The 11,927-nt window shown below is 41.4% G+C and overlaps 1 protein-coding gene across 1 annotated transcript in view; it reads right to left on the reverse strand.

Moving 5' to 3' along the window:
- The window catches only part of LOC126191592 (ankyrin repeat domain-containing protein 12-like), an 88,930-nt gene extending 77,204 nt beyond the window's left edge, over positions 1-11,726 (reverse strand). The window contains exons 1-2 of the mRNA XM_049942848.1: positions 11,676-11,726; positions 1,683-1,802 (exon numbers count right to left, since the gene is read on the reverse strand). Of these exons, the coding sequence (XP_049798805.1) occupies positions 1,683-1,778 (96 nt within the window). The 5' untranslated portion in view covers positions 1,779-1,802; positions 11,676-11,726. The remainder of the gene's footprint in view (positions 1-1,682; positions 1,803-11,675) is intronic.
- Positions 11,727-11,927: the final 201 nt, after the last annotated feature.

The raw sequence follows: 11,927 nt of genomic DNA on the forward strand, positions 1-11,927 counted from the left end.
GTGGAAAGAGGGAGGGGATAGTACGTTAGGGGTGGGAGTAGACTATGAGCTTTTGTGTGAGTGAGCAAGAGCATATTGGGGATAGGATGGAGCTCCTAGGTGCAGAGTCTGGAGGATGTGCTGGGGGAGGGGGAAGAGGAGAGATGTAGAGAAGGGGAAAAGGCCAGTAGGTACACTGGTGGAATAGAAGGCATACTGTAGTGTGAATATGGAAGTGGGTGGAGAACAGGAACTGATGGTGGTTGAAGCTACGGGGGTTGTGAGAATCAAGGATATGATATAGGTGGTGTTTCCATGTGTACAAGTCAGAAAAGCTGGTGTGGTTAGAAAGGATCCTGATGGCAGAACTGTGAAGCAACCATTGAAGTGATGCACACTGCGTTCGGCAGCATATTCAGCAACTGGGTGGTCCAGCTGTCTCTTGGCCAAAGTTTACCAGTGGCTATTCATGGGGACAGACAGCTTGTTAGTCATCATGTCCACATAGCAAGCAGTCAGTGGTTGCAGCTTAGTTTGTAGCTGGCATTGCTGCTTTCACAGGTAGCCACCTTTAATGGGATACAAGATGTCTGTGTCTGGACTGGAGTAAAAGATGGTTAGAGCTTGCATGGAATATGACTTGCATTTAGGTCTATTGCAAGAATATGAGCAGTGAGGCAAGGGTTTTGGTGTGGGACTGGAGTAGAGATGGACAAGAATATTGCATAGGTTTGGTGGGTGGTGCAGTACCCCTGCAGGAGGGGTGGGGAGGGTAGTGGGTTGGACATTCCTCATTTCAGGGTATGTCAAGATGTAGTTGAAAAATATTGTTGTTATTCCCTCCTCGACTTCCCATTGTATGATATCACTTGCAACCGAGCGAGGTGGCGCAGTGGTTAGACACTGGACTCGCATTCGGGAGGACGACGGTTCAACCCGCGTCCGGCCATCCTGATTTAGGTTTTCCGTGATTTCCCTAAATCGCTCCAGGCAAATGCCAGGATGGTTCCTTTGAAAGGGCACGGCCGACATCCTTCCCTAATCCGATGAGAGCAGTGATCTCGCTGTCTGGTCTCCTCCCCCAAACAACCCAACCCAACCCTTTAATGCCCCTAATATCACTTGCACATTAACTGCCCTATCTGCTGATTGTTGTTCTTCAGTGATTCCCAACTGGTGACTCTTAGTAGCTTGTTATTTTATCCCATGATCTCTCTCTCTTTCGAGCTATAGATGACAGTTCTGCACATGCCTCGAGCTCATCTCTCTGTCATCTTCTCATTCTTTTCATTTTCTGATTTCATTCTAAGGCATTGAATGACTGAGTCTGAGAAAAGATCTCACTCCAACTTAGCATCACAAGGGTGTGTTAGATAACTAATTGACCCTTAGCCCAAAAGGACTACAGGAGGGAAAAGGAAACTGAGGAGGCCATTTCTGCAGTTTTGTCTAATCTTCCAGCAAAACAGAAATATGATCATGAGGAATTGTCATGCATGTTAAATTATAGCTACATGTAAATAATTGATTATAGTGTCTGATTATTAACAACAATAGAGGTATACCAAATACAACACCTTTTGGAAAATAAAATTGGAAGAATTGGTCACTGCAAGAATAAATACTTGAAGAGATCCTGTGTCTGGTTGATGCATACCTCTTCGTTCAATACAGCAAAACTTCAGAATTCAATAACTTCATACCTTATAATTTCCTAAATTTCGAGACTGTCCCACATAATGCAGTGGTGTTCTGCCATGATGGTCGGTCACATCCACTCTGGCTCCAGCTTCTATCATCTTTTCCGTGAGTTGTATAGTTCCCTGCAATAGAAAACTATTTTGTAACTCACTGATAAGATGAAATGGCGAACTAAAATAAAAGTTAAGGTGCCTGTGATGCTCTACTGCACATACAATGTTATTATTTTTTCTGTAATTGTTCTACAAGTTCCTGATTTTCTTCACAGTTGGAAAAGTGTTCAGGACTTCATGATATTCATTTGCATTATTGTGCCTCTCATGATTTCACATAGTATCATTGTGTGAACTGTGTTGTCTAGTACAAAAACTGTTGACTGACTTTTAGAAATAATTCATATGGTTGTGTTTTTTTTTTTTTTTTCAATTTAGGGAGGTTTCTTGCCACCATTTGAACTTCACTTTCATACTCCATCGCAGAAATAAAATGTCCAGGCTGTACAACTGGCTTGGCAATATCTGGTGGTAAATCAATATATTGTCACATAGAAGAAGGTGTAATTAGATGAATGATGAACGCTCACTTCACTTAACGAAGGTTTATGCAGCACTTGCACGCACAAGAGCATAGAGCAAACTGCCTCCTGCCAAAACACATACAATATATGTACAGCTACAGTACATTCCAGTACAATGATTCTTGACATTTGTGGATACTTCTAGAATGTATACAAACAATATTTAAATTAAAATTGTACAGTCCAGGTGAGTTTTGACCTCACGAACCTCCATTCAATAGTTTAGTATCATAACCACTACACCGCCATGGTGCTACTCAGTTTTTTCTGCGACATTGCTCTCTCCTTCAGGGAACAGCATCTTGGTGTTACATCATCCTAGTCTGGGAACAAGCCATCGGTCCTGCATACTCCGACTCCTGATGACCGATTCTCGCCCTGGCGGTGATCTTCTTAGAACTTCTTTTGCCACTATGCTCTTTGTCACCTTTCTGCCTGTTGTCTGTTGCTGGAGCTTCGAATTTACCCGGGCTCACAGGGTCCTTATAGGGCTTCATTCAAAGGACATGGGCCACATTTCTGATGTTTCGTTGTCTTGTGTCAGGGTCAAAATCTTCATAAGTAACATCAGACAACTGTCTTACAACCTTATAAGGTCCAAAGTAGCGCCTGAGGAGCTTCTCAGAGAGACCAACCTTCCGAAAAAGAGAGAAGATCCAGACAAGGTCACCAGGCTAGTAGACAACTGGGCGATGGCTCGCATCATACTTTCAGTGATCGTTTTCTTGAGCCTGCAGCATGCGGAGTCGAGCTAACTGCCAAGCTTCCTCAGCTCTGATTACCTTCATTTTATCAAAGACATTTGTATCAAAGCCAGGCCACTCCAAAAGTTGTTAAAGGCTGATGCTAAATTTATCTGGGGTGGTGCTCAACAAGATTGTTTTGATGTGCTGCGAAAAGCTCTGACGACTGACCCTGTATTTGGTCTGTATGATGAGATAGCACCTACAGAACTACACACAGATGCCAGTGGGTATGGGATCGGTGCTCTTCTGGTGTAAATTTCAGATGGAAAAGAGAAGGTTATAGCTTATGCTTCTAGGACTCTTACAAAAGCCGAGAGAAAATACTCAACTATAGTAGAAAGAGAATGTCTTGCTGTGATCTTGCCCATGGGCAAATTTCAACAGTACCTCTGTGGAAGGTCATTCACAGTTGTTACAGACCATCATTCACTTTGTTGATGGACTGGTCTTAAACATCTAACACGACGACTCACACCTCGTGCCCATGCATCAGGAAAATTGGTGTAAATCCTGTGGTCTCTTGTTTGGCAGTGTTGTAGGCAAATGTCACGAAAGGTAGCACCTCATCCCAGTTGCTCTGCTCAACAATGAGGAACATTGATAGCATGTCGGCAAAGGTCTTATTAAGGCGTTCAGTAAGCCTGTTAGTTTGCGGATCGTTGGCAGTCGTCATGTGATGAGTAATGTTGCACCGACAGTTTATCTCCGTCACAAGATTTGATTGGAAAACTTTCCCTTGATCCATAATTAATGACCTTGGGGCACCATGTTTTAATACAATGTTTTCCATGATGAATTTGGCTACTTCGGATGCTTAGGCTGTTTTCATGGCTTTTGTAATGGCATAGTGCGTCAGATAATCAGTGCAAACAATAATCCATCGGTTGCCACTAGCAAACGTTGGAAATTGTCCGAGGAGGTCAATCCCAACATGCTGGAAAGGCTTTTCAACTAGTGGAATTGGTATGAGCTGGCCAGGTGGCTTCTGAGGAACTGCCTTTCTCCTCTGGCACTCTCGACAGTGCGACACTTAGTGATGGACACTCGTAAATAAACCTGGTCAGAAAAATCTCTTGCGGATTCTGTCATATGTCTTAATAAATCCTAAATGTCCAGCCTCAGGTGTGTCATGGAATATCTGTAGAACATCTAAATGCATGTGTTTAGGAGTCACTGGTAGCCACCTCTTTCCAAATGGATCAAAGTTTTTCTTGCAAAGTAATCCATTAACTACCTTAAATAGTCCTTTCACATCCTCTGACCGATTTAAGGCAAGCATAATTTGAGATATCTTGGCGTCCTTCTTCCACTCAGCTGAGAGATCCTGGAGTACAGGGAGACAATCACTATCTTCATCAGAGCCTTTATGGTCTTCCACAGGGTTTCTTGAGAGACAGTCGGCATCTTGGTGTTTTCTTCCACTTTTATATACTATGGTAATGTCATACTTTTGAAGACGTAGTGCCAGCCTGGTGAGTCATCCTGTTGGATCCTTAAGACCTGTCAACCAACAAAGTGAATGATGGTCTGTAACATCTGTGAATGGTCTTCCATAGATATACTGTTGAAATTTGCACATGGCCCAGATCGCAGCGAGACATTCTCTTTCTGTAGTTGAGTAGTTTCTCTTGACTTTTGTAGGTGTCCTAGAAGCATATGCTATAACCTTCTCTTTTCCATCCGAAATTTGCACAAGAACAGCAATGATCCCATACCTGCTGGCATCTGTGTGTAGTTCTGTAGGGGCTCTCTCATCATACAGAACAAGTACAAGGTCAGTCGTCAGAGCTTTTCACAGCACATTGAAAGAATCTTGTTGAGCACCACCCCAGATAAATTTAGCATCAGCTTTTAACAACTCTTGGAGTGGCCTAGCTTTGATAGAAAAGTCTTTGACAAAACGATGGAAATAAGAACATAATCCAAGGAAGCTTCTCACATCTCTAATACTTTTAGGAATAGGAAATTCCATTATAGATCTCACTTTTTCTGGGTTTAGCCGCACACCTTTGTTTGACACCAGGTGTCCAAGTATTTTGATTTCTTTTGCTCCAAAGAGACACTTTCGTGGATTAACTTTCAGTCCGCCTTGTTGGAGACGCTTAAGAATGGCCCTCAGTCTTTTTTTATGTTAATCAAACGTCTCTGAGAACACTATGATGTCATATAAATAACAAAGACACATCATCCACTTCAGATGCCTCAGAAGATTATCTGTTCAAAAGTTGCTGGTGCATTACACAAACCAAACGGCATTACCTTAAACTCAGGGGTGATGAATGCATTTTTCTCATGGTCGGCCACATCTACTTTGATTTACCAAAATCCCAAGTACATGTTCTTGGTTGAGAAAAACTTAGTCCCGTTCAGACAATCTAGTGTATCGTCAATTTGTGGAAGACGGTAAACGTCCTTTTAATTGTCTTATCAAGCTTCCTGTAATCAACACAAAAGCGCCAACTGCCATCCTTCTTCCTGACGAGGGCCACTGATGATGACCATGGGCTCTGCGAAGGCTAAATGATGTCATTCTTCATCATTTTCTCTACTTCATCGCGAATTTTCGACATTCCATTGCTGACAAACAGTATGCTCTCTGGCTTATTGGTTGATGGTCTCCAGTGCTAATCCGGTGCTTCACCATCAGTTTGTCTAATTTGCTCTTCACCTGTGGATTGAAGCAGTCAGAGAACTCTTAAAGAATGGCAAGTAGCTTCTTCCGTTGTTCCTTATTGAGATCTGGTGATAGTTGTGAAGTAACAGGCGAGTCATCACGCCCTGAAAATATTCTAAGTTCAAAGGAAGTAGCGGCTGCACAGGCCGCTTGGTGGGTGCAGGCCGCTCGGCTGGCCGACCACATGGTGTCGGATGCTGGCCAAAGCAAGAGGGGTCCAGCTGCAAGGCTGGGAATTCCATGATGACACTATGTTGATGATGGAGACACGTCGGGAGCGCCAAAGATGGCGGACTTTGTGAAACCTTAATGGCAGACATTTCACAGTTTGTATGGAAATTAATAGTAGCCAAATGAATCATGATACCTCGAAAAGAAATATGTACATTACTATTATTTTCACGATGATTCTGATGGTGTAATCAGATTTTAAATATTTTTATTAGTTTAAAGTTTAGTATCTGATGGTAAATTATATAAGTAACACCCAGCAACGAATTTCCAAAATATAAATACTTCATTCGATTTTGTTGATCACCATCTCTTTAGAAAGCTATTAGTGTAAACCTAAATTGGCATGAATTACAGGCATGTAACTTGAATAGCACATGAGTTATTGGAGGTCAAAGTGGCCGATTACTATCAATCGCGTCAGGCCGTAAGTACTCCACAGTTACACGAAAAAATGGTAGCAGCATGTTTATAAATATGTTTATTCATCATGTCTTTGTTTATATCTGATATACACTATTCATGAAGAAATTGGTTAAATATTTACCTTGTTTTAGAAAGCACAGAGGCATTAGGGTACTGGCCTACGTTTTGTTGCTATTCCTTTGATATATGTTTATTTAATTTGTTTACGTATCTAATAATGTGTGTTAGAGCATGTTTATGGTCCAGCTATAGGAATATTTATTTAATTTCAAGTTATTTAAATGCAACTCCAGTATTTTGTATGTTTCATTATGTTTGTGAGTGGGCGTTAGCTTGAAGACAGGGCGGGAATGCTCTAGCCAATCACAGCGATCGTTTCCGGGGAGACGTTGTAGTTCTGACAGTGCCGCAGTTATGGGGAGTACAGCACAGGACACGGGAAGATCTGAACATGACAGCATGATCGACGCTAGGCCATGGTAGAGACTTGGAGAGTGTGGAGCGGTTTGGACGTGGTCCCAGCAGATAGAAATACTTTGGAGTGCTGACTTGTGAGATTTCCGTGGCTTCTACAGTGAAGACGTAGTGTGCTTTTAGAAGTGATTATCTCATGACCTGTGTTGTTGTTCATAACTAATTACGTACAGTAGGAATCTATTGTTTCCCTGTTATTCATCTTATATTCTATTTAGTTGCTGGACCATCAACATCAATAAGTGTATTGCATAATATACCACATTCTCAAAAGTACTTCTACTATCGCACTCATCATTTAAAGCCATTAAGATAGTACCTGCAGATTTTATTTAATTGCAGTTTTTAATTTATGAATTTATATGTTACATTCATAATTCGCAATTGCCGAGTGATAGAAACCTTCGACCATTTGATTCATGTGTGTATTCTTATTGTATACTGTAGACTCAGTAGTATTTGGCCTGTAATGCGCCAACTGCGTATCCCAACCTCTAGACAATGAAACCAGCCAAAACTGAGGGTACGTAGTTGAGGGCCACCACACCACCATCATTTCATTTTTTTTTTTTTTTTTTAAACACCCGAGCTAGAAGATCTTGTCTTGTAGTGGTAGTGTTTGCTACGCACATGCATCTTGGAAGGATCTGCGGTTCTTGGCAACAGTAAACTATCCACAATTCACTGAATCCGTTCTTAAACGAGACGACAGAGGCAGGGATGACCAAGTTATTCTTCAGCGGTATGCTTCTTTTACATTCCACTGCAAGATCCATGGGTTGATGTATGGCATGACACATGACAGTTATCTTTCTAGCACTAACTGGAGGAATGATCACGTCATCCAGCACACAGTCTCCACACACTCGGATGCGCATCTTCCTGTCCACAGTATCTCATCTCATCTAACATAATCTTCGAGCGACCACAATCTGTAATTGCCTAAGAAGCTTTCAAAAAGTCCCATCAGAGAATAATGTCATGACTACACTCTTGTAAGATGATGAATTCTAAGGGCTGAAAAAAAATGGCTCTGAGCACTATGGGACTCAACATCTTAGGTCATAAGTCCCCTAGAACTTAGAACTACTTAAACCTAACTAACCTAAGGACATCACACACACCCATGCCCGAGGCAGGATTCGAACCTGCGACCGTAGCAGTCCCGCGGTTCCGGACTGCAGCGCCAGAACCGCTAGACCACTGCGGCCGGCTCTAAGGGCTGAGTATGGCCACTTATACCCACATGAATGTTACATCTTCCAGTAGGTTTTACATATTCCCCATTAGCCACCTTCAGCAGAGATGTTTTGTTGTTGACAAATACGGTTTTCTGCAACTGGCGATGGTACTTCTCTGAAATGACTGAATATGATGCTCCAGAGTCCACAAGAGCTTGGGCTGGTCAACCATCCATAAGGATACCGACGTAGTTTCCTATCATTTTTGTTGTGATCGACGACGGAGGATTTTTCTCTTCCGGGCTTACCTCCAAGGAAGGTCGCACCCTTTAGTTTTCCAGGTTGCGGTGGCTAGTTGAGAGGTTAGAGCTTCTAAACGGCAATGGAGACCTTGACTGGCGTGTTGGGGAACATTCTCTCCAGTGGCTAGCTTGCGGTGATGGTGACCTACATCGTCCTGCACACGCATCTTCTTGTTCACCTTCGTCGTCCCAGAGTTGGCGTCAGCTAAGATCGGTCTGCTGTCTTCTGGCATAGGCATCATCAAATATTCACTGCCTTTCTCAACAATAGTGCACCACATATCCCAGTTGTCCGCAGTGGAAGCATACTAGTTGGTTATCCTGGGTCCTCCAGACGTCAGTCTTCCTTGGTGCTCAAACAGGTTCCTCATGCAGCATTGTAGGAACCTAACATTACCTGGGTCTCGACTGTTTCACAGTTTTAAAGGGAAATGAAGAACCAGACATTGGGTTCAATGTCTGTTCCACTTCCTCCCTTATGACCTCTTGAAGCATGACATCAATACAATGTTTGGAAGCCGTTCAAACTTCTTGTGTGCATTTCTTTTTTGATGCATTGTCTCAATATATTGGCACCATTTTATGAAATCGTCTGCTGTCGAAACCTCCTTCAGTAGTAGGGCTTGATCCATGTCGTCAGCAACACCCTTCATGAGCTGTGCAACCTTATCTTCGTCCTTCATTCTAGGATCCATTATTTTACACAGCTCCAAGATGTCTTGAATGTAGGATGCTATAGTTTCTCCTGGATGCTGTGCCCTGCGCTTTAATTTACCTTCAGCCTTGCACTTCTGTCATTGTGTGTCGCCGAAATACTTGCTCAGTTGCACGTGGAATACTCCTCAGCTTGTCAACTTCTCCTTGTTGTTCTCATACAATTGCTTGGCAGTGCCCTCCAAGTAGAAAAATATGCTAGCCAAACACACGGGTGTCATCTGTTAAATTTGGCTATATGCTCATATACCTTCAGCCACTTGTTTGGATCTTGGCCATTGTCACCAGAGAACCCCGAAGGATGTGGTGGCACAGAGTTGCTTTCATCGTAATGCACCCTTCTTTTCTGTCTCTGATAGATTGTGATCTGTTGAATATGGGTCGAACTCGGGTTTCTCACCACGTAAACAGTGGCTCTGTCGTGGCCTGATGGGAGCCACTGTGTCATTGATAATGTGCACTATCACAAGTTCCAATACCCAGCACCTCCACCAGAATAATGTCACATAGAAGACGGTGTAATTAGATGAATGACAAACACTCACTTCACTTAAGGGGCTCCGGAACGCCCTATACTTGCAATGTTAAAATAACGCTTATAAATTACATCTTTCCTCACAAAGTATTTGAGGTAGGAAGTTGAACTTTTTAAAGATTATTTATTGGAATATGGGCTACAACTTAACACAGGGATTTTACAAAATTTTAGTTCAGTTATTAAAGATGATTTTTTTTCAATTGTAATGAAAATTCACAACATTTTTTTGCAATTTTTTATTTGTATATTCAAAAATATACAGTTTTTTGGAAAAAGGCTGTGTTAAATTATGCAGAAGGTACTGTGTAACATTTACTGAAAGTTTGAAACAAATATGTTTGGAAGATCCTTAGAAAACATGTAATTAGTATGAGAAAATAAAAGTTTTGGGAATCGAGCGACAAAGATTGGTTTAACTTTTTAGTGCATTCCAGGTCCATAGGATGGATTATCTTCATCCTCTGCAAACTCCTCCTCCAGCTTCCTCTTGTTCCTCCTCCTGTTTACTCTTGCTTGTATTTCTAGACTCTTTACAGCCCTGTCTGCAGCCCAAAGGCGTTCCTTGTCTAAAGCAAGCATCGCTCGTACCATGTTAGAACCTATCTTCATTCCCATATTTCTAAATACCTTGCACCTTATGTAAAGTTTCCATCACTGAAAGTCGCAACAGCATCATACACACCAAAGTGAAGTGTTTCTATTCCAAAAAATACAGTATTGGGGATTCTCGACCATATAACACTATTTACACTTTCATTGGGGTTTTGAATTTTTCCGTGACTACACTTTTTCAACAGTTCAGGTGCTGCTAAGTCTCTGAAAATAGGTTTTATCACCTCCATTATTGCATGAGGCAGACTATGCTTATGAGTGTACACTTCACCAGTTAGCAATCCTTTGTTATATTTACACCAACTGTCTTCTTCTTTGGGACACAAGCTATGTTGGGGATTTTCATCGGTTGAAGAAGTATGAAAAAAAAGAGCCCAAACAGCCTTCTTCATTTCGTCGACACTTTGTGTATTTTGCCTAATAGCCATTCCATAATAGTTCTGTATTTTGTCAATTACACTGTCAGTTAACCTTCCCTTCCCATCCAACCCTTTACCATCACTGAGTTTTTGTTTTTTGTACGAAGCTTTCAGTTGCCGAAGTCTTGTTCCCATTCGCTTCTGTACGTGTCCAATACACTCAAATTTCTGCACTACAACATCATCACCATAGGGCTTCAGTCCTTGAACATGTTTGAAACTTTTAGAATCACCGTCACCAAGGTAATTAACATATCGCACTTTATCACACGCCTCAGAACGCTGGAATATACTGGCAACACCAGCCACTTCCATTCTTCCACTACTGCCACTATAGTTAGCTTTGCAATTATTTTCATGTGTACCTTTATATTTTTGTGGACATCTACAATACTTTGATATTACTGCTACATCTAAAACTTTCCCTGTATACATACTGGTGGCAGATACTACACCATGAAGAGATGTGTGTCCCCGTTTATGCCAGGTACCATCGAACGCTGCAGTCAAATCTCTGTTACCATTATTTTCCATTACTGCCTCTTCCACAGCGTTCTTCATAGATTCTATACAGACATCTTCTACTTTAGACCCTATTAATTTATTATAGGTCGTAAACTTGGTTGGGGGATTTGGAAGATTCATGATGCCACAGAAAATTGCACCTGCAGTAGCACCCTTACCAACTGAATGCAAGGAATAAACAAATCTAATGTTGTGTTCGTAGATTTTGCTACCATTTTCTTCAGTTGCAGTTACTGCAACACTGTTCCAAAAGGTGGTCATGCATGAACACTTATCACATTTCAGTTGTATTTCACTAGCAAGTCCTACGTGCTTTATTATGGAGAGTTCCAGTCCAACTTCACTACAATGAATACATCTTACACAGTTTGAAAAAATTCCTTTGAGAACCAACATATCAAATATTTCATTCACATCCGATTCACCCATAAAACATTCATAGTTTTCACTCATTGAACCAAGCTTCTTCTGTGAAGTATTTTCTTTCCCACTTTGACTGCTATGGGCAGGTGTACTTGAGAGGTTAGTTTCACTCACTTGGTTATCGTCTTTATTGTTTACATTAATAACACATACCTTTGACTTTCCAACATTTCTCCTTTTCTTAAAAGCCTTCAGAGGATTTGTAATAACTTTACTTTTACTCATTATTATACTTCAACAAAACAGAGACTCAAGAAACAGAATTAATTACGAATATTTTCGAGATAACGACAGAGTAAATAAACATGAAACAATCGACAATCACACCAGCGATATATATTGAACCATCACAGGTTAGCCACAACACATACTTTATCTCACATCACTAAAATGTTCCTGATGAAC

The sequence above is a fragment of the Schistocerca nitens genome, chromosome 1 (assembly GCF_023898315.1).
Source record: "Schistocerca nitens isolate TAMUIC-IGC-003100 chromosome 1, iqSchNite1.1, whole genome shotgun sequence".
NCBI lineage: Eukaryota > Metazoa > Arthropoda > Insecta > Orthoptera > Acrididae > Schistocerca > Schistocerca nitens.